Source organism: Arvicanthis niloticus, chromosome 28 (genome assembly GCF_011762505.2).
Source record: "Arvicanthis niloticus isolate mArvNil1 chromosome 28, mArvNil1.pat.X, whole genome shotgun sequence".
Taxonomy (NCBI): domain Eukaryota; kingdom Metazoa; phylum Chordata; class Mammalia; order Rodentia; family Muridae; genus Arvicanthis; species Arvicanthis niloticus.
The window spans coordinates 7,234,100-7,258,164 of NC_133436.1; the positions used below are offsets into that span (position 1 = coordinate 7,234,100).

The 24,065-nt window shown below is 39.4% G+C and overlaps 1 protein-coding gene across 5 annotated transcripts in view; it reads left to right on the forward strand.

The window, feature by feature from the left end:
* Prkn (parkin RBR E3 ubiquitin protein ligase) overlaps positions 1-24,065 on the forward strand; it is a 1,141,511-nt gene that overhangs the window by 338,851 nt on the left and 778,595 nt on the right. For all 5 annotated transcript variants that reach the window (XM_076926642.1, XM_076926645.1, XM_076926643.1 and 2 more), the window contains one exon: positions 1,035-1,269. In XM_076926642.1, the coding sequence (XP_076782757.1) occupies positions 1,035-1,269 (235 nt within the window). The remainder of the gene's footprint in view (positions 1-1,034; positions 1,270-24,065) is intronic.

Sequence of the window (24,065 nt, forward strand, 5' to 3'; positions counted from 1 at the left end):
TCTGACTAGAGGAGGCACACACCAAGCTGCAGTGTCCTTGGTGGTGGATTCTGTTGAGTGGCAGAGGTCATAGTTCTCAAAGAGTTTTGATGATGACGGTAAAGAGATTGCTCAAGGATGACACAGGAGAAGGAAGAATGCACTGTCTTTTATGTGATTGTATCTATTGACCATTCTCACAATGACAGAGGTTAGCAATGAACCAATGAACACAGAGATGTGGCCATTAAGGGAGGAGGCAGATCCTGGCTCTGTTAGAAAAGGCAGAAGAATGGTGTTTCTATCTACTACTTATTCTAAACTATGACTTGACCTAGGGCAGTCTAGGTCTTGCCTTTGCAAATATCTGACCCTTAACTTTTATTCTAGATTTTACAGGATCCTGTTCATTAAGAACAAAATAGGATCAAGAAGGTTTTATCATAAAGTGGTTACTGATTTTAATTACAGGTAGGCATAAGGGCAGACAAATCCTTCACCAGCTTCCCTGTTGGTGCTGTAGTATGCTTGCTCATGGCAGCAAGGACAGGAAGGGATAGTCTGCCACAAGCACAGTCATTATGATTCTGTGTAGAAGTACCCTGTAATTGATAATAACCTTCAGTGCTTTTAGGAAGCAGAAATGACTACCGGCGTTTAAATTAAATGAGTTAAGGACAAAGCACTTGAGAGGTAAATTGGTCTTAAGTGAGTATTACTTGCAGAGCACTTATGGATACATTAAGATCTGCTTTCCTGCTAAGTTTCACAATCTTCTGATGTTTCCCTTCAAACGTCCACATCTAGCACCAGTTCCATGTTTCCTGCCTGACACATGCAATGTATACGTTCTGTGGCCCCACTGGCAGAGTAAGTGTTAGGAAGTCTACCAAACACACCTACCTTTCCATTCAATGCCACTGTTGCTGGTAGGAATCGAACTCATTAAGTAGCCTTTAAACTATTTTCATATACTCTAGCATGGCGGGCAATTTAAACTCTACCTGCATGTAATGGTTTTCATTTTCTTCTCTTTCTGCCTGGCCCCCTCACAGTCCTGTGACCTGGAACAACAGAGTATCGTTCACATAGTACAGAGACCACAGAGGCATGAAACAAATGCATCTGGAGGGGACAAAACCCAGAGCAACTCAGAGGGCTTTGCATGGGAGCCCAGGAGCTTGACGAGAGTGGACCTCAGCAGCCATATCCTACCAGCAGACTCTGTGGGGCTGGCGGTCATTTTGGACACAGACAGCAAGAGTGACTCAGAAGCAGCCAGAGGTCCAGGTAAGTGCAGTTATTCTGCTCAAGGCTACTGAATGTGTTTTTTAAGCGACTCTCCAGAGAGTAGGCCTGCACACACTTGGTTTATTGTATGTTTGTGGCTGGAATCTCTTAAGTCACCACAGGGGGACATCTTGAGGAAACACAGTTGCAGACAGTGAGGGTAGTATGTGTAATACCAAGTATTCAGAGGTCATTACAGAGTGAATGTAAGGGACACTGATGATGAGTGAGCCATGAACACTAAGTTATATATTTCTCCTTTGAGGAGATGTAGTGTTAAAGACATGTGACAAGCAATGCTGGGGGTTAGGTATACAACTAGGGGCACATATGCCTGCCTCATACGTTGCTTTTCCATAATTTCTTACTTTCTTAACTGTATTTTCCTTGACTGTTTTCAATGATGTAGAGAAGGAAGGCAAGGATATTTTTCAGTTTTTATTTCCCTTTCACACTCTCTGACCCCGGGTCATGATGTCAGTATACTCACTGGTATAAAAGGCCCTTTCCTTCTGATTTCAAGCATTTTTCTTGGTAAATACGTCAAGTTGAGTCAGCGAATTTATCTAGCAGCAAATGCTCAAGACTGGACATGTCTAATACATGGGGATGTCTTCTGCACAGTCCTGAAGACTGGACAATTCGAAATAGAGGTCCCAGGAGGAAAAATCTAGAGGGGCCTGGATTCTTGTTGATGTCTCATGGAGGAGATGAAACCCACATCTTCATGTTGCAGAAGGGATTCAAAGCAAAAAAAAAAAAAAAAAAAAAAAAAAAAAAAAAAAAAAAAAAAAACAAATATTGGGCCCACTGACTCTTCAAAAAAAAGGCTCAAAATAATCCTCATGCCAGAAACATATTTTGAGGTACACATTATCTGGGTTCCTATACATTGCAGGTGAAATAGTCTCTTGGTTGATTGTAGTGATCAATCATGAATTCATTTTTATGACATCAATCCCACTCCTCAGGTCCCAAGGGCCTCACGTCTTAATATCATGTTTGTGATTAGGGTTAGGGAAGGTCCAGAGAGTCAAAGCCTAGCTCAGTCTTTGTTTTGTTACATTGATAATATTGATATATTTCCTTGAGCTTTTATTATCTAATATGAATGAGTGATTGTAGAATAGTAGAAATTTTGGCTATGCATACAGGTAAAAACCAATAATTGACTCTAAAGTAGTTTACTTATTCTCTCACATAGATATAGATAGGCCTGAACTAGCATGTTCTCTCAGCATCAGAGATCCTGAGGCCAGGAAGGTGGAAGCTTAAAATACTAGAAAATGCTTCTTGTTAAAATGAGTCCATACAGTCTAATTGAGTTTTAAGACCATGAACGGTCTTGCAGTCAACAACAGCAGAGTTCCCAGCTGTAGCTGCATAGAAGAATGGAGTGCCCAGGGGTTAGGCATACTGACCCTAACCGTGACAAACAAATGTGAACTCATCTCACAAAGGAAAGAATGCCCAGGACAAAGAGGTCCTAAAATTAAAGAGAGCCCAGGTTTGCTAGATGAGAGCAGCATCCAGGATGGCTCCCAAGGGAAGTAAGAGAATAGGGAGAGTGGAGCAGTGAGATACTGCCAAGGGCAGTGCCTTGAACTTAAAACTTAGCATACACATCGTGAAACACTATTGCTCAAGACAGGATTTAGACAGCCTTCAAAGCCACACAAGCTTGTCTGCCCTCAGACCACAAGTCCTGCTGAAGAATTTACCTCAGGAAAGAATAGGGTCTAAGGCCAAATAAATACCTGAGGGATGACCCTCAGAGAACAGGCAGTCACTTCTGGTGGGGATTATGATGCTGACCAGTTGGATGAACAGATGAGCGACATAAATAGCAGAACAAATGCAGTTTAACAGAAAAAAAGTCTTAAGAAATTAGGACTGTAATATTCTCATATGCTGACTAACAATCAAAAAATGTGAGTTAGAGTCATAGAGCTGACAGGATGAAGTGATGGGTGAGGTGTAGGCTGTTTGGTGGCTTCTACATACCCCTGTGGATGTCAGGCTATTGAACATGCCATGGAAGGCAATTATAGAGCTTCATGAACATGAGAGAGATTGAAATATGCATCTTCTGTGACCCCTGTACACATGAGTATGGCAGTCACTTATGAGGTTATGAAAATTAAAGAGAATAGCTGACTTTAAGGTGTGGTGTGGAACACCTATTGTGATTCTGTAGTTATAACAAGTGGTCTGAGTGTGTCATGTTAGCAAATCCACAGATCACAGAGTTAAGGCTGTGTTTTAATTTGTGAGTTACCAATGAAGTTTAGTGAAATATGGGTTATACAAATATCAACAGAGAAACCTATATGTATTGTTCACCAATAGTATGACCATATATATTTTGTGTAAAGTGGGGATGTGTGGGTAAAATGGCTGGGGAACTGCAGGGTTCCTCATGCCATGCTGTCTGTAGTTGGCTGGGAACGCTCTGGGTTCCTCCAGCTGGAAGTTAGGCCCAGCTGCTCACTAAAAGCCTCTCCACGGCTCCTCACAGCACAGCCCCAACACACAAGGAAGTCCTTGGGTTTCCAAAACCGGTTTATTGGCATGGTAGATGGTGGATGGATCTGGATGCACCCCCCTAAACCCAGGGCAGTTCTGAGTTAAATAGGGACGGGAAGAGGGGGAAGGGGCTGGGGAGGAATGCTTAATTGGCTCCACTCTCTGGCCTTCAGGTATGTCATTAGTATGTAAATCTCTTTAGGGCCTGAGGCCTGTTTATCACACCTTCCACCTGTGTCCTATGTGACTGAAGGGTGCATGAAGGGTACAGGTTGAATGGAGATCAAACCGAGTGTCAGGAGCCTGGGTTCTGGGAGTGTGACCTAACCCACAACCCAAGAACCAGGATACCCTTCCACGCCCCCCCCCCCCATGGTTGAGAGTTAGTCATAGTGTTAAAATAGTTTATTTGTCCTACTTTTCAGATTTTTATTGACCAACTCGGTTCATTAATTAGTTGATCAGTTAACTAATTCTATAATGTGATATTCAAACTCTCTAAAAAATAAAAGATACACTTATATTTTTGAGCAGAACTCAACCTTTCTACTCATTTTCTTAACAAGAGTAAGAGCAAAAATAATCCCATGTGTATATATACTAATACCTTGTTCAGTTTACTACAGTCTGTGTTTACTTATCTCCCCACCTAGGTTTAACTAGGGGCTCATCTGAAAATGGCACTAGAAGCAGCTGGGGTGGGGTAGGAGGGCTGACTTGCCCTTTAACCCAGAAACCAAAGCAAGAAAAGCCATGCTGACAATCAAAGAAGGGATTTAGTCACTGTAGCTATGATGTGAAAATGGAAGGCAGCATCCTCAGACCTGACCTCAGGATTCTGATATAAGCCTCAAGTATGAATAGAAGAGTTGAAACAGGAGCAGAGAGAGAATTAACTAATCAGCCTTGCTAACACTTTGGCCTGGTTCTCAGGGCTGTCTCGGTGAGACCCTGGAGAAGTCCTATAATTCTAGGGCCAGTTCTGTTTGTTTTGTGTGATAATAGCTCCTGCTTTGTTGGTGAGCAGGGTTAGGGAGCTTCATGGTTCCTTGCATAGAATAACTGGTTTTATTTAGGGACCTTTGACTCAAAAGGGTGAGCTGCCTGTAAGGCTGTGTTGTGTCTAGAACGCAAGGATGGTGGTCCCATTCTCTTGGTCTGTATCCAAGCATGGGGAAAAAAAGCTGTTATGTAATATCCTGGTGGTGTATCTCTTCATTACCCATACTTTGTCTTCAACCTTGAAGGAGAAGGATGAGCCACTTGGTCCAGCCAGTCTTCATGTGAGCACCATGTCTGCATGCAGAGTTGAGTGGGAATCCGATCCACTATTATAAGGCAGTAAAGGATGCTGTTGCGAAATGGAGGCAGAGACACTAACTTTCTGCCTGCTTTTACAGACCCTGGGCATGCGTGGACTAGAGTGGAGAATCAGCTTTGCTTCGCTTCGCTTTGCTTTACGTTGCTTTTCCAGAAAAAGCAATTTAGCTCTTTATTACAAAAAAAAAAAAAAAAAAAAAAAAGTCTGGAGTCCAAGAGTGTGCCTTTCAGGTATTTATGGGCGGGAGAATGTATCTAATCTACGAGAGGCCATATGATTATTTACATAAAACACACTTCTACGATTTGTACCATGGAACTTGTCAATGTCTCAGTGAAGTCACATGGGACTCAAAGAATAGTTGAGACAAGTCTGACTAGAAGACCCTGTGCACACAGCTCTAAAATTTAAAGAATTTTAAAAGTCTATGAGATATTCCTCCATGCCCATCACCAACATCACATGCCCATGTAACAGGGTTATATCAGGAACTCCATCATGCTTATACTGACTCCAAAATGGCATCTTCCCAAGGATACCTGCTTTTCACTGGCTCTGTCCTCCAGTGATGTCACACTGGAGCTGCGGCAGGGCACCCTGACCCATGGTGTTTGTTTGAAAACAGCTCACAGATTCCTCTTTGCCTTTAGAATTCTCTCATAATCAGTGTCCTGGGATAACTTCTATGATCCTTCACAGCCTGCAAATCCTATAATACATTTCTCTGTTTCTTTGAATAAACCTGTTTCTCTGGGGGCCAAGATCTCTGTTCTTATCTTAAGTTCACAGTACTCGAGGGTATAGGACATTAAGGCTACTAAGAAGTCAAGGGACTGGAAGGAGCCATGGTTGTTCAGCTTGGGGCTCCCCAGGATTCCGCACAGGCTTATGAAAGCATAGGATACTGAGATGCACACGTGTGGCCTGGGGCAGAGACTAAGAATGTGTACTTCTGACAGGTGCCTGGGGAATGCTGATATTGCAGACCAGGAAACAAATTGAGTAGCACTGCCTTAGACAGCAAAAAATCGTATTGTTCAAAATATGCTTAGTGAATACAATATATATTATGTTACAAACTTGGAATGTGAATGTAGAAAGAGCTATGTTTGGCCTTGGAGTCCGCCTGTCTGAATTAAGTTTACATGTTGTTTGTGTTTCCTGAATGAGGGACCATCCATCACCTCCTGAAAATAAAATGAAGCTACAGGGTCTGGAAAAGCAGGACTCTCCGCTAACATTACTACAAAACTAATCATGTAAACACACAGGCACTAGATCCCAACCCTGTGCCAGGCACGGGTCCAGGCACTGGGATACACCAGGAAAACAAAAAGAAGAAAGCCTCTCTACACTGGGCATATTCTAGCTGTAGGAGGGTAACAAGGATGACTCACTATCAAGAGTATGTCCTGTAGAATATCTAGCAGGTTTCTCTGAGATATGCTCACATTTGGGGTGAGCATGAAGAGAGAGCATCATTTCTGACAGCTCATACAGAGGCTGCCTAAAGGTCCATGAACCTGAAGTAGAGCAGTGTTTAGAAAGGAAGAAAACAGTAATAGTTAAGGGCAAGTGTGGCTGATAGGGGTGAGGTCTCACAGGGCCACTCTAGTCCTGGGATTTATCTTCAGGAGAAGGGAGCCAGTTGATGTCCTGGAGTAATGAAGACCATGGTCTGATTTAGGGAAGTTCACCCGGGCTGTACTGAGAGAACAGTAGGAGACCAGGGCAAAAGCAGCATCACCTATCAGTTTGCAAACCAGTGTTCAGTGCCATGGCATCTGGAATTGTGAATGAAACCAGGTAGACATATGAATGTCTGCTGCACATCCTCCTCCACACCAAGCTCTGTTCTGTGCATTACCCTGCTAGATTTGCCATTAGCTCTTTAACACAGACAGTGCCCTTGTGTTCACCACAAATGAAGAGACAACATGATGCTATTTGAGCAACTGAGAAGCCTTTCCTAAGAACTGTCTCCTTCCATAGCTCCAGTTCAAGATTCAGAGGAAGTAACTATTCTAATCCATCTAAACTGTTTCCTTGTAAAGTAGGTATAACCTTATGTTGGGGCCTTGTGAAATCACATCTATTGTTAATTGCAGTCAAATGGTTAAATTTGGAAAGTCAACTTTATATCATATGGTTTTCCATTTTTTCATTTTTAAAAAAAATTTTAAATTTTAAATCCTTGACTAGTGGGATGCTCATTGGATAAAGATGTTTGGCACCAAGCCTAACAACCTGAGTTTGGTTCCTTGGATTGACCTAGGAGAAGAAGAAAACAGAACAGACTCCTGCAAGTTGTCCTCTGACCTACACAGACACACACACACACACACACACACACACACACACACTTGAGAGTGGCAAGTAGAAATATAAATCTTAAAAAAACTAAAACCTTTGTTAACTTTGTTCAGCATTTTCAAGTCTCACTAATACAACATATTTAAAAAGTTAGTACATTCATATGAAAAATTATCTTACTATGTAACTGTTTCTCTCCAGGCTTGGTAGAGACTTTTTGTAAGCTCATTTTATGGTGTGAGAATTTTGTACATAAATTTGTTTTGATCAACTCCATTTCCCACTTCCCTGCCTTACAACTCCTTCCCTAGCTCCTCGACCACTTTTACTCCTCAACTTCCTGTGTTCCTTTCTAATTAAAACCCAGAGTCTATGTAGTTCTGCCTGTGTGCATGGATGTAGGACCATCTCTTACAGCATGGGCAGACTCCCAGAGTATCTGTCTCTGAAGAAAACCAACTCTTCTTCCCAAGGCCATCACGGGGCCCTCCTCAGCTAGGGGTCTGACTTCACAAGCCTCTCCCTAATGCAGGCTGAGATGCTTGATCTTGTGCAAGCTTTGTGCGGGCAGTCCTAGCAGCTGCATGTTCACGTGTATAATAACACATGACATTGTTTGCACAGCAGTTACAGCTGTCTACTCCTCTGATTTTCAATTGTTTTGTCTACTCTTGTATAATGATCCATAAAGCCACAGTAGAAAAAAACTAAAATATACACATCCCATTTAAAGCTGAGCACCCTACAGAAGAGACTAGTTTTGATGAAACACTGCAGGCCAGGATAACCTATTGAATTTCAACTTATGAACATAAAAATAGAAGATATAAATCCATAGATATAGATTAGAAAGCTTTAGATATAGACAAATGCAAAAGAAATTGAAATCAATGGTATGTAAAGACTTGCAGTCTGGTCCCATACCATTTATAGATTCACCACAATTATTAGAGAACCATCTTTTTATCAATAATGCTTTGCCAGTCCCAGATATAGTACAAGATGAGAATGATTCTGGGACCACAGATTAGCTCATACCTGCCAATTGCAAACCAGTCATGGAGGCCTGCTAATGAGATAACATGATAGGCCTCAGACACAATCTTCATTTTATTCCCAAATCAAATCTCAAGTACTTGAACAGTGTGTTTTGCATGCTAATGACTTTAAGCCAGAGGGTGTGAATTTCTTGGGGTTTTTGGACAGCTTTAAGGAGATCCTCTTGCATGAACCTCCTACAAAATGATAAAAACTTTGGCAGTCATGCTAGAACAAGTTAGAGTTGATATCACGTCAGTTTATTAAAAACACATTAGAAATCAGCCAGAGATCTAATTTTTTTTTATCACAGAAATTCCTACTAGAGTATCATTTTTCATTATAGAAGTAAAAATGTAAGATGTTTGTGGGGAGCATTGAGGATATTGCTTGGCTGATTTGGGGAAACCCCAGGAGACAAGAAGGTAAACAGCGCCATGTTCTTTCCTGAGAAGCTTGCACAGAATTCTAAAAACAGAACTACCCACCCCTTGCTCTTTCCAGTTCCTGCTGTGCACTGTCCTGTAATTACTTGTAACATTTCTGTTTACCCTTCTGAGGGTTCACTCATCAAATGCAAGTAGGTCAAGTACATGTTGCCCCTCCCATGCCTGGCCCACTGGCTGGTGATGACTATTTGTTAAGCTGTCAAAAAGCGTCTTGTTTTCACATGTAAAAGCAGCCCTTGCAACTCTTCAGCTCTTATTTTTCACATTTGGCAGGACAACGTTAATGAATAACTGCATATGGACAGCAAGCTACTGTGTGCCTTGGGGGATGGAAACTGCACAATGGTTCCTTGACCCAAGGAAGATGGAATGTTGTGAAAAGAGTTAGGGAGGGTCAGCCAGGCAGGCAGCTATCAAGGACATAAAAGAAATGGTGTATCTACCCTTTTTTTCTTTTAGGTTTTCATGGTTCCACTTCCTCCCTCCCTCCCTCCCTTCCTATCCTTGTTTTTGAGATAGGCTGTCACTGTATAAGCCAGGCTGTCATCAAACATGCAGTCCTTCTGCCTTAGTCTCCTGAGTTCTAGGATAACATGCATGTGTCTTCTTACCCAGTTCTTTCATTTTTTTAAATTTATCAATCTAGTATATAATAAACGTATCGACAAGAGCAGGACATAATAAGAGGAACCAGGTTCTCAGAAAAAAATCACTTTATTATAAAACATAATTTATGGTTTATAGTTTGCATATTAAATAACATGATAAAAAATGGTTTAATATAGCTTTAAACAGAAGGTAAAAGGGAAAATTTTTAGGTTACAAAACCCCTTTCCTAAAAATGAAATTGTTTACATGTTTTTTTTCTAAGTGGGTCAAATAAGAGCAGAAGAGTTGCAAGGGTTGCTCTTTACATGTGAAAACAAGATGCTTTTGACAGCTTGACAAATGGCTGTCACCATCCGTGTGCCACTCAAATGTCTTCCATGACCATTTGTGTCTAATTCCTGCTACACAAATGGCCAGTAAAATTTTGAAAAGAAAATCCAACTTCACAATCACCATCTCAAACAATTAGTACATGTTGGGTTCTTTTATGATACAAAATGTTTCTTTCAACTTCAGTGCCCAAACAGTCCAATCATGTAGCTACCATAAAGAAGGAGGAGGAAACGGAGGAAGAGGAGGAGGAGGAGCAGAAGGAGCAGTAGGAGGAGAATAAGAGAAAGAAGAAGAGGTGGAGGAAAAGGAAGGGGAAGGGGAAGGGAGAAAGGAGAAGGAGAAAAGGAGAAGGAAGGAGAAGGGGAGGAGGAGGAGGAGGAGGAGGAGGAGGAGGAGGAGGAGGAGGAGGAGAAAGGAGAAGGAGAAAGAAGGAGTAGGAGGAGGAAAAGGAGGAAGAGGAGGAGCAGAAGGAGCAGTAGGAGGAGAATAAGAGAAAGAAGAAGAGGTGGAGAAGGAGGAAGAGGAAGGGGAAGGGGAAGGGAGAAAGGAGAAGGAGAAAAGGAGAAGGAAGGAGAAGGGGAGGAGGAGGAGGAGGAGAAAGGAGAAGGAGAAGGAGAAGGAGAAAGAAGGAGTAGGAGGAGGAAAAGGAGGAAGAGGAGGAGGAGAAGGAGAAAAGGAGAAGGAGAAGGAAGGATATGAAGAAGAAGAAGGAGGAGGAGGAAGAGGAGGAGGAGAAGGAGGAAGAAGAAGAGGAAGAAGAATAAGAAGAAGAAGAAGAAGAAGAAGAAGAAGAAGAAGAAGAAGAAGAAGAAGAAGAAGAACAAGAAGAAAAACAAGAACAAGAACAAGAAGAACAAGAAGAAGAAGACGACGACGACACTAGATAGTGCAAAGATTTTTCCATGATCCTGTATTAGAAGAATTAATATTATGAGAATGGCTACTGTACCAAATTGAATAAACAGATCTGGTGCCATATACATCAAATTTTCAATGTGGTACTTCCCAGATCTATAAAGGCGCAACTCAAGAAATCCAGTAGAAGCACAAAAGGAGATCAACAGCCAAAGCAATCCTAAGGAGTATTAATATAGCTGGAGGTGTCGTAATGCAAATTATCCTACAGAACCATAGTGATAAAGCCTGGAATTAGCATAGAAATAGACCAATGGAGGAGAATAGATGACCCAGTAATAAACAGACAAAGCTATGGACACCCAATTAGTGATGAAAGAAGCAAAAGACAACCTGGATCCCCACCTGCAGGAAAATCAAATTAGACTTGTGTCTTTCATCTTGTAAAAAACCCCAATCAACTTAAAGGGAATCAAAGAGAAATACTATTACTGCTAGAGGAAAACATATACTCTTCAAGACGGTGTGGGATGGGCAAGAGCTTTCTGCAGACAGCATCACTAACATAGGAACCAGCCCCATGTATCAACAAATGGGACTCAGGAAAACAAAACCAAACCTGCTAGTTTATTCTTCGGTGGATCCTAGCCCATAATGAGTGCATGCGTATATCTAATCAGTCTCACGGTGGGTACAATCTAAAATTTAGAAAGCAGACCAGGGGAGGATGTTCTACAGGTAAACGGACACGGAGTCAAGAAAGTTTATAAAGCTGTCTGGTTTCTAGTTTCAATTCTGTCAGGTTTGTTTTTTCTATTTTAAGCTATCAGTTTAAAAGATGCATATCTATGTGTGTGATAAATGAGGCAATGAATTGTTCTCATATCAGTCAAGGTAGAGTAGGAATTAACAGAGAAGGAGAGAGAGAGGGAAAGGCTGGCCATGGGTGCCATGGTGTAGTTTGGAAGCAGAATAAGCTCCTTGTTTGCCTGGCACATCAAGGTGAATACATTTCATAATGCAGTGCAGGTCTCAAATCAAAGGGGAGAATTTGATTGCTTTGATCACAGAGAAATGATTGAACTATTGCCCTAGGCTGATACTTCTCATTATATAATCACGACTTAAAACATCACAACAGCATATACATGTGTGTTTATATGCATTTTGTATGTGTGTGTGTATACACATATATATGCATATACATATGTATATGTGTATGTATATATGTCTATGTATGTACATATGTATATGTGTATGTATATGTCTATGTATGTACATATGTATATGTGTATGTATATATGTCTATGTATGTACATATGTATGTATATGTATATATATGCATGTCTATGTATGTATATATGTATATATGTGTGTATATATGTATATATGTGTATGATATATTTGTATGTGTGTCTATGTATATATACGTATGTATATGAAGAGGGGTTGGGTGTGTGTGTTGAGTATCTATCAGAATAAAATGGGGTACAGTGAAGGTACTAAGGGGACTTAATGGAAGAAGAGGCTGAGATGGAGGCTGAAGGCTAGCTTTGTTTCTTTGGTTTTGGTGCAGTCAAAGGAGCCCAGGCCCTTGCCATTCAACCTGTGTGGAGCGCTCATGATGTAGGGAAGAATGGGGTCCCACCCTGCACAGTGGCTGAGCTCACTGGATACATTCATGGTCCAAGAGATGGCTAGTGTTGTCTTCCTGCTGTGTGGAGCAGCTCTGAGTGCCACAGTCGTTGTGCCCGGTACTGACTGCTCTAACTTTTAGACCATGTGACCTCCTCCTCTTCGGGCATTTCTGCAGATGTTCCTGAACAGCCCAGGTTTTCTTTCTCTCTTCAACAAAGGGGAGCTGTGGTGTGGAGAGGAACAGCGTGTGCAGCAGCTTGATTGCTAGGGGGTGAGCTTTCTATCGAAACCAGCGCAGACAAACTGAGGTGGCCCACACAAGCTTCTGTGCATACCTGTTGAGTTGGCTAGTGGTGGTTCTATTGGCACCGCTTGGGTTTCTGTGATTGGTTGGTTTTTAACAAAGCAGTGGAAATTGCAGTGCAGAAGAGAGTAGGTAGCAGTCAGTCCGGGCCTGAGCAGTGGACTGTGATGCTTGTTGGAAGCTGGACAGGCTGTGACTCCTCCAAAGCTGCTTTAGAAAAGCCACATTATAATTAAACGGAGAAAGGAATCATTACCCTCTGGATGGACTGAGCCCCAGTTTGACTGTGTGCTCTGTTAATGAGAAACCTCTGCTAAGATGGCAGGGACGTTGAGCTCCTGCCGGCCTTAATGACCAAGGACGGAAGTCGTTTGCATTTTCACTTTGTGAACCCAGAAATCTTCCAGAGGACTCGATACCGGTGCCAAGATGTTACGATTTGCATCTGACAAGAATGGGAGCCCTGGAGGAATATTTACAGCTGGTGAATCCATCCTGGGAGTCTGCTGAGTGTCCTAATTAATGCCAAGTGTGCCAAAAACACAGGCAGGCTGCTGGATTCCATTTTTGTGATATGGTTAGAAAGAAAAAGAAAGAAAAAAAAAATACAAGCTAAGAAGTAGAGTTTAACTGCCTATAAGAAATCATTTCAAACTTTCTAAATCCACCCTGAACAAACAGTAACACATATTTTGTGAAGCTTTTACTAAAAATATTACTTAGTGTAACCTGTAACCAAAATTTTCTCATCTAATTCAGGAATTTGTGTTCTCCTTATGTAATAAAATGATTTAATGTCCAACTCATTAAAAAATGAAATCTTCTGACAAGGGAGCAGAATTTTTTAGGGGTTCATTAAGCCTTCTCTATGCATTAACTACCATTAATTTTCTGAAGGAAGCTTCTGGAGCTCACGAAGATCTTAAAACTCTTCCAGGATCCCCGAGGGTTAGATCACAAAGGCTGCCTTTGGCATTAGACTTATGTTATGGTTACTGTATTCCAACTCTATAAATTTGATTGCTCATCTTTACTGTGCTCTATTACATTCGAAACCTCTGCTCATTCACTGACTTAGAATTTCTTTTATCTTTCCGTGAGAAGGAAATCAGGAGACTAGAGAGGTGATTCAGTGGTGGAGAAAGCTGCCAGTCTTGCAGGGGACTCAGATCCAGTTCCCAGTACCGACCCAGTAGCAACCATTGGTCTGTAACTCCAGTTCCAAGGGATCCAATGCCATGGCAGATTCAGTAACTGAAAGCTCAGGGCCTGGCAACCGAGCCCCACGTACAAGCCTGCGGGGGTTGAAAACTGAATAGCCTGAGAACTAAGGAATGAAGCCTCTTCTTTAGATGACTACATGAATCCGTTACATGAATCTTTACAGGAGTCTGAAAGGATCCATCCTCAGAAGGCTTTAATAAAAAGATGCTCATGCACCTGCCCACTATAGTACCGTTCAATGATAAACAATTTTCACTGAACCATGGATTACTGCAGAGCAGGCCCAGGTGTGTAAGACTGGCCTGTCTTCACAGCCAGTTGCTGTCTTCCATGCAACATCTTCTTTGTCACCAAAAGATGTGAAGCCATAATCTCGTGATGCCTGATCATGCCTGAGAGGTTATGACTGTGTACAATAAGCAGAGGTTAAACACTGCTTGTTGTAAAGACTCCCTGTGCTGAAATAAGGCTCATGACAGTGAAGATGGGTTATTCTTACCCAAGGTCTATTAAGCCACCACTCTGAATTTTAATTGAATCATTTGATGCTCATTCATTGTATTATCTCTTCCAGAGTGACATCACTGAACTTTTGGTTTTATTTCACAATAAACAATGAATAAAATCTTGGGAAAACCATGAGCCCAGAGTGGAACAGAAATCTCCCAACACACAGTGAAGTGACACTTCATATCATCACTACAGGATTTGTATCCATTCACATTAGGGAGATCATATACTTGACCGAGTATTATGTGTTTTCACAAATACTGATAGTGTAGCTTTCTTTGTATTAGCTCATTTGAGCATTAATTCCTTTGCTTTACCCACTCTGTTCATGCCAAGAGGGAATACTGTATCTCAGTAAAAACATGGCTGCTTCGCTGACAAGAACCTAATGCCACTCAGGGTGAGTGTGACACTTCACAGTTGGATCACCCAGTGGGTTCTAGAAACACAGATAACAGATTGGATAGATGTCTGCTGCTGCTTAGTCTCATTTGGTAACAGAACAATCTAATGGATTTCAGATGGGGTAATCATTGGGTTTTTCTCTTACTGATTCTTTTAGTTGGCCTCTTTTTTTTCTTTTCTTTTTTTCTTTCTTTCTTTTTTTTTTTCTTTTTTTCTTTTCTTTTTTTTTTTTTGGATTCTAGGCCAAGGAATGATTTATGTCTTTGTGAAGAGGGGAATTGCTCTTTTACCCAGTTTACATCATTTATGTTTATGGTACATGACAGGACCCTGAACACCAAATTAGCACATGTAGGTTTCTATAAGCCTGGTCAAGAACATGACCCTTGAAGCAGAGATAGAACCTTCTTCTGGGATGTCTAAACAGTCTATTGCTTAACTCCTAGTTAGTACTTAACAACTGTATATTACATTGGAGAATTTTTCAGTATTACTGCACAGTCTAGTTCTCTTGTCCAGGACAAATAGATGTCTTGATTATTCAGTCAATATTAGAAGACATACTGAGTTCAAAATTCTTTACTTAGATAATTAAAAGTCATTTCTGAGCTCTCCATCTCACAAAGAAATGCACAATTTTTTTTGTCTGTTGCATCTCCCCAGTGTGCTGTTAAATATTGTTATGTGGTGATACCTTTTGAAGCAGCATGTTTCAAAGTTACATTTGTTATTTGACCTTCACATTGGAGTTAAACTCATGACTATCTTAAAACAATTCTCAATACTTTCCCTCTCCAGGAACATTCACTTCATTTCCAAGTGCCTCACACTTTCCCATACTTCAAAGGGATAGGAAGTTCCATTAAAATTCTGGGCTCTCACAAGGGAATATTGAATTTCTACCTTTACTCAGTCATTACATTTCTTAGACTTTTCTTGTAGTAGTCACCATTAATGAAGCATGCAAAGAATTTTCCAGGAAGACAATCACTGTGTTATTGTCATTTTCAGTAAGATCTGAAGACAGTAGAGCATGGTAGTACATGCCTACCACCCAAGCCCACTGTAGAGAATGAAGCAGGTTCAAGGAAAGCCTGGGATGCATCATGGGATTCTGCCAACAGCAATAATAATATTGTAAGGGCCACGAGATAACTCAGTGAGTAAATGGCTTCTCTTGCAAGCTTAATGATCTGAGTTTGACTCCCCAAACCCACGGAGGAAAATTTTATGCCTGATGGCCCAAAATCATCCCTTGAGCTTCATGTGTGTGCTATTACACATGCTCACCTGTACTGATACATATCACACTTACATATATACGCACACCCCACCCCACCACTAATGCATGATATTATTGATAAAAACTGATAAAAATTTTAAAATTAAGAAACCATAAAAGCGTGATGAATCTTGTGAATGATTAGAGAGGTCAAATAGGATAGCATTTAGTAATGGAAGAGGGTGTTGGAGAATAAGATCCCAAGACAGAGAAAGATGATATAATGTCATATTATCTGCTTATGGTTCTGTTTTTAAACAGATAAATATCTGTACAAACCTATATGCATAAACACACATAGAAACTGAAGAAACAGATTATATAACTAATAGTTCTTATAATAGAACTGTGTGTATTTTTAATTTACTATATTAAAACAGTAAGAAACTCCTTATCTATTGTACCAGATGCATGATTCTGAAATTGAGGGCACTTAGTAATTGTGACCTGGCATCTGTGTTCAATGTCGCCTTTTCTAATGCTTTTTCTCATAATTTGGACTTATCTCTGAGCCTAATTTTCAACAGGTCTTAGCTGAGGCTACGGACCTTGAATTTGTTAGGTTTCCCATCTGATTCTGAGCATCAGCCATTTTGAAGACTGCCTGTATTAGGCTATTTTAGTCTGGTCAGTTTTCCCACATTCTGTTCATGAAACACTAAGATAATTTCTCTAAGCATACACTCTAAGTCATTTTAGGGCCACTTATATTATAGTCTCTTGATACTGCCTCCTCTTATGAGGTACCAGGAATACTCGTTGGCATAATCCAGTTCTGCGAGAACTGAATGTGATGGACCTTGGGCATTTGTGGAGTTGTCTTGTTGATAGCTTGTGGAGATTATCAGCTACTCATGACAAACCAGATAGACACCTATTATAATACAAATTGATAAACCATATATTGAATGAAAAGTAAAAATATATTTTAAGTTACAAAAATTCATAATTTTGCTAAAAAGTAAAGTACATAAGAAATAACATGAGCACTGCAACTTCACTCAAAAAAAAAAAAAAATACAGCCATTAAAAGGAAGCCATAAGCACTCATCTAGCTTTGCCTTTGAAAGTTTCATTTCCTCTCACCTAGTACTTAAATCTTTGTATTGTTGGGTTTTGTTTATCTGTTTTTTTCATTAGTTTCAGCCTGATTTCTGTTATTGTTTTCTATCTACCTTTTGGCTTGTTCATTCATGGTTTCCCAAGGCTCTCAGTTGCATCATTAAGTTGTTAACTGAGACCTCATAATTTTTGGTGTAGGCACATAATGTAATAAACATTTCTCTTAGGACTGCCTTCATTGTGTCCTATACAATTTGCTATGTCGAGTCATTTTCATTCAATTCTAGGAATCTTCGGAATTTTCTTCTTGATTGATTCTTGGCACAATTATTATTCAGTGGTATGTTGTTTAGTCTCCATGAGTTTGTATGCTTTCTGTAGTTGCTATTGCTGTTGATATCCAGCTTTGTTCCATTGTAGTAAGATAGAATGCAGGATATTATTTCAATTTCCTATGTTTTACTGAGACTTGCTTTGTTCTGTTCCAAATATGTGGTCAATTATGGAGAAAGTTACATGAGTTGCTAAGAAAAAAGGTATTCTTTAGTGTTTGCATTCTCTATGTATATGCTGGGTCCATTTGATTATTTTATTGAGTGCCTGAATTTCTCAATTTAGATTTTTTTTCCTGGATGACCTATTGATGAGAGTGGGGGGTATCGAAATCATAGACTATGACTATATTGGTGTCAATCTATGAGTTTATATCTAAAATTATTTTTATGTACATGAATAATCCTGTGTTTGCTGCATATATGCTTAGAATTATAATATCCTATTGGTGGGTTTTCCAGTTAATGAATATGAAGTATCCATATTTATCTCTTCTGACTAATTGAGTTTGAAGATGTTAGACTAGCTATCCATACCTCTTTCCTATTCGCATTTCCTTTTACTCTAAAGATGTATTTGTTGTTGATACTGAGAAATGTTTCTTGGAGTCAGGAAATAGATGGATTTTGTTTTTTAATACAGTCTGTTAGCCTATGTTTCTTATTAGGGAATTGTGAGTACTGGTGCTCAGAGTATTAATGAAAGATATGTATTAATTACTGATGTTTTGTTGATTTTGTCATTCTTGTTTTCAGAGCTCTTTTTATTACCTGTAATGGCATTGTTTGTTTCCTGCAACTTCTTGGGTGTATTTGTCCCTCTTCAATCCAAAGTATTTATTCTGGTATTCTCTTTTGAGCTTGCTTATTAGTCATAAATTGATTTAATCTGTTTTTATTTAGTCTTCAATTTAAATGGATACTTTTGCTGGGTATACATTTAAATAAATACATTTGCTGGGTGTAAATTTAAATAGATATTTGCTGGGTATAAATTTAAACAAATACTTTTGCTGGGTATAATAGTCTGGCTTGACAGTTGTAATCATTCAGGTCATGTTTTTTTTTTATTTCTGTGTTGAGATTTCTTCTTTTGTTATTATTTTAATGTTGTTCAGTTCACCTTTCTCTTTTCAACAGAGGAATTTGTAATGATCAGGAGGGATCTAGTCTATATCAGGACTAGAATGTCAATTTCCATTTTTGTCTTGTATTTTGGATTATAGCATCTATCACAGATCTTCTGTTTGTCAGGTACATCTTGATACTTTCAGTGGCATGGTCATAGAGCTTGGAAAAAATTTTCCCTTTAACAGGTGGACTATTCCTTATTTCAAGGTCAGAGAGGCAGCTTTAGGGTTCTAATCAGGAATGTGGCAAAGTTTTGGGACCCTAGGCTATTTGTGGTGTTTGTGGTAAGAAGTGGGCTAGAATCTAGTGAATCTCCAAAGGAGGGAGAGTTTTTGGAAGTGGGATAAATGTCCATGTAAATCAGCCATAGAGCTTATGCTATTTGAATGGTGGGACACCTGGAAGCAAAGGTAGCTAACCTGGCTCTCTGCACACTTGGGCAGGCTGCAGAGCCCTTGGTAGGGATATAACTTGTATCAGGATAGTCCAAAAGAAAGGATAAGGTTGTGGAGGAGGTAACTATCAGTGGCAACATTTGTAGGACTTAAGTGATTCATCTCATACTTACGGTACATGTCTCTATACAGAATAATTTTAAAACTGCATAACTTGGGAATGACTCTAAAATTAGAAAATTCAAGTACTTTAGTATTAACACATTCTAACAAGGGTTACACAGATATGAACATACTAATTAAAGTTATTAGGTAGATACATACTAAGGAGACTTGGCAAATTTATGTAAAGTCTAAAGATCCAAAACAATGAAATATGTTCGTGAATGTGGTTGATGGTTATTTCACTGCACTATTTTCTATACTGCTTACTAATTTCAAAGACTGGACTACAGGTCTCTGAGAGAGATAGACAGAGAGCGGGAAAAGAGAAACAGAGATAGATACATACATAGAAAAAGATAAAGACAAAGAAAGAGACACAGAGAGAAACTAGGATGAAGGGAAGACACTAAACTCAATATCAAGGAAACATGTTAAGCATTAGTACTTTACCTTTCTGGGCTACCCCTTTCTTTATGACTCTAAAATGCCTCCTGAAGGATATTTTGTTTTGTTCATTTTAAATCACAAAAATGCCATTTCTATTATGTCTAGTGACTTGATTACAGAGATACGGCAAGACTAATCTGGCCAGGACAGTGTGCTACATCTTGCTTTGTAAATCTAGAGCCAGAAATTTAGCAAGATATTTTGCTACTGCTAAATTTTTAAAGAATCTAAGAGTCACCTGAGGGAATTTGTCGCAAATTCAAGGCCAGGCTAGGCTGTGTAAGTTACATAAGTTTCAGGTCACCTTGAGCTACAGAGAGGGTGGTAGCTTGGAGAAAGGGAGCCTTTACTTGCTCTGCTTTATAAAAGCTGGAAAAGCTATCCCAAAACACCATCTACTCTATATTTTACAAACAGTATTTATAAATATGGTGGATTCCTTTATTTCCAAAGTTCCCAAGAAGATCTTTGATTAGGATTTATGACTATTTTTATTGTCATGAATGGGTTGGTAGGCATTGGTATTAATTTGTGTAAAGCCCATCATCATCCCATACTAAAAAAGCCCTTTATTTGTGGTGAAATGAAACTGATTTTCAGTACAATACACCATATATGTGCTTTACAAGATCACTTTGTTCCAGGATATTCTGCTAAAATGATACCACATCTTATCTTAACATGTACATATGGCTATGCTGCCATGAACAGTAAGGAGATTAAATAAACATGTGTATTTCTGAATTCTAAAGGGCTGGAGAGATCAGATACGATTTTGTTACTGTTTTAGTGCTGTTTCTATTCAGTTCATGAAAGTATGGTTTTCTAGAATGAAGGTGATTATAGGTAATCAAGAGGGAATGCTTTTCATTTGCCCACAGAACCTGGGACTTTAGAAATCCTACCAGTAATATTCAGTGACAGTGACACTGTACATAAGTGCCCCCTTCAGCTCACTTGTTCTTAGGTCATCGTTGATTTGTTGAATTTGGGAACAGTACTACCGCTTCCATGGAGGAATTTGTTTCCTGGCTCTAACAAATCATAGAAATCTGATCCACTGCACTGGCACAGCCTAGAAAATGCTAGCCAATATCAGCCCCAAAGCCAGTACCAAAAGTGTATTCATGGTTCCTTTAGTGGCCTTGTTCTCCACAAGGCCCAGGAGTGGCCCTTCTGTGATGAGGACACAGATCCAAGCCCAGGGCTTAGAACCAGGCAGCCCTTAGAAGCAAGAAACTGTCTCCTCAAAATAAAATAAAATAAAATAAAATAAAATAAAATAAAATAAAATAAATGAAAGCAGGATTAATTATTGTGCTACCTAAACATCAGAGAGAGAGAGAGAGAGAGAGAGAGAGAGAGAGAGAGAGAGAGAGAGAGAGAGAGAGAGGTGAGCTCTCTTCACAATCCAGCACTGTTTGGCTGGAGGCTTCCCTGTGTTTTCCTGGGGAGGAGAAGACATTATGGACTGATGTATTTCTGCAGCCTTCCCACAAAGCCTCCAATTAGTGAAAGAGTTGTGAGAATAACATTTCTTTGTACAAACTAAAAAGAGGGAAGGCTGAGCGTCTCTGCTTCCAGAGCAGATTGGACAGGTCTTCTGGTAGTGCTAGGTCACTAAGAGATATAAGCCCACCAACATGCCTGGCTCTCTGGAGCAGCCCTCTCCGGGGGCCCAGTAGGAAAACTTAGCACTTGTTTTAACTATAAAATATATTTGAACGCTTTACTTTATTATTTTTTTAACCTCAAGTTTGGAAAGAATATTCGCAAAGGTAAAAATCTATATAGTTGGCAAAATAGATCTGGTCATTCAGTTAGAGTGAAATCATCAGGGCTGCATTAGCGCATCTGGTTAACCCTGTCATCAGAGTGACCATAAAATATCTAACAGTGAATGTTGACATAGTACTGCAGTCAGAGGGGGCTCATCTCACTCACAAGTGAGACAGACTTGTCTTCTTACATTTTATATTTTTATTTATCAAAGAGTGCAATCCGATCAGCATAAGAAAAGGATTGTTCTAGTGGGATGATAAATCTCCTTTCTGGGAGGATTTTGCAGCTGGAAAAATCTTTTGACTGTGTCTCATTAAGAACTCTGTCACTGAAGTAGGAGAAAAGCCTGATTCTCCTTTTGAGTTAGTGTATTTAATGGTATAGATTCATGACATCCTTTTTTCTTCAGTTAGATTATCTTACACATAACAACAGTTGCCATAGTTTTGAGACATTTTCTGGCTTCTTTTGGGAACCTGGCATCCCAGACAGAGTGGGGCCACTTTCTTCTCTTCAACCTTTCAGTAGCTCACTACATTCTCTTGGATTCTGTCCATCAGTATGTTCTCTCAGGTTCTAGAGCAAACCATGTTTGAAGGGGAAGATGCTTCTCTTCCCTGAGGTAAGAAAGGGTTGCTTATCTTGTATTTCTAGATAGAAAGTCGTATTTTTCATTTACAGTAGCTGCTAGCATACAATTCAATTTTAAAGAAAAATGGAGTATGTATTGTTTGATGTACAGAAGCTTTTAGCACATGAGCCAAGCTTATGAGTATACATAACATAGTCTTCTGTAGCCACAATTTAAATAGAAAAATAATAAAACATTTCATTGACATGACACCCCCAAATACAGATTCTGCAGTAAATGGAACTAAATAACTCAAAAATATGTGTATCTAAAATTAAGCTTGTCAGCACTTTTGTTTCAACCTCAATAAAATATATTTGTCTATCTAGAGGTTAGTTATTAAATAGAATATTTTAATATTAATCTATGTTTTAAAGTATAAAATTAAAGAAATCATATGGATTTTTTAAAAGAATTACTTTTTTAAAACTGCCATAATATTAAATCCAAGTTAATTCAAGAGATTACTTTTATAATCATATATATGTATATATATGTATGTACATATATATATGCCTTTGTATATGTTCACACAAGTGTCTGGATGAGTGTATGTACATGTATGTATGCTGGAAAGTAAAACATGTCACATATAAGAGACAAAGCTATCTTTATGATTGCAACTCCATGGTCACATGACAATGAAGGCAGCATATAGCTTCAGCCCTACAACTGCAGTCAGAGCTCCAAAGCAAATGTAAATTTATTTTAAAAAAATATTAAGATAGAAAAGAGCTATTGTCCTCCCTGGTCAGTATTAACACTTTAATTGACCCAATGCCATACAAGTTAAAATAAAAATATGTATTCCATATTCTGTTGTCTCTTAGGCAACAAAGGATAGAGGTGTGCCATCCATCTTCAGATATCTTAAGCCATTAGATCACCAGACCATCTTTCTACCACCCCAGGATCAGCAAAGGGCAACAAACAGGTAGTCATGAATGCTAGACACTAACAAGAGGCTACTTTTAAAACAGCCTTGACCTAACCCATCCATCAGGTGACGACCTGGCAGTGGATTTTCTAGCCTCCCCCAGATTTGTCCATTTGTTCAGGAAAACCGGGCCCACTGTTATAGTGTGGTTCTTAACAGGGTCAACCCATATTTGTCATACAAACAGGAAAAAAAACTAGAAGCTACAATTTTATTCAAGTCATCACTTCCTCTGGGGATGGGGAGTTCCTGAAGTTGGTTTGAAGAACTAGGAGGTTAGTGGATAGACTGATAAATAATAATAAATTAAGAATAATAAATAATCGGTGAGATTGCTGGGCTGGATGCAGATTTTGTTCTTGTAGGGCAATGGCCATGGCATATCAGCTTATCTCTTTTACTGGAGAGAAATGCTTGCTTTCTCTACTGCAAAGAAGCTCTGCCCTTTCCTGCAGAGTTATAAAATGTCTCAGACAATCGGTCTGCTTTTCAAGGAAAGACCATGAAGTGACCTCTGTGGTCTGATTCTAGGTGGCACATATTTTTCTGATATTTGAAAGTGGCCCCATTCACTGTGTAACTTCTTATAAAGGATGTATTCCTCCCACTAACCACCACCCAAATTCACTTTACTGTAGAATGACATTAACATCAGTCTTAGCAGTTTATGAAACATTACACAAATATATTACTCATTTTCATTAAAACTTAATTATAATTTCACCCCCAAACTGAGAGTGATGACTGTCATTTTCAAGGTACCATGTTAAACAATATTTAAAATTTGTACCATGTGTTTTGGGTTCAGAATTCCATTTATTGTTTTTATCTTATTTTACTTTATATGGATTAGTATTTTGCCTGCATGTACATCTATATGATAGTATAAGATCCCCTAGGACTGGAGTTATAGACACACATTTGTGAGCTGCCAATGTTGCTAGGCATTGAACCTGGGTCCTCTGGAAGAGCAGCCAGTACTCTTAACCTCTGAGCCATCTCTTCAGCCCTCCAATTCCACTTTTATTAAAAGCTGGCTTCATGTGTTCATGAGAGCCTGTTTATATTTCACATGGCCTATGGAATCAGTGCATGCATTATATACTC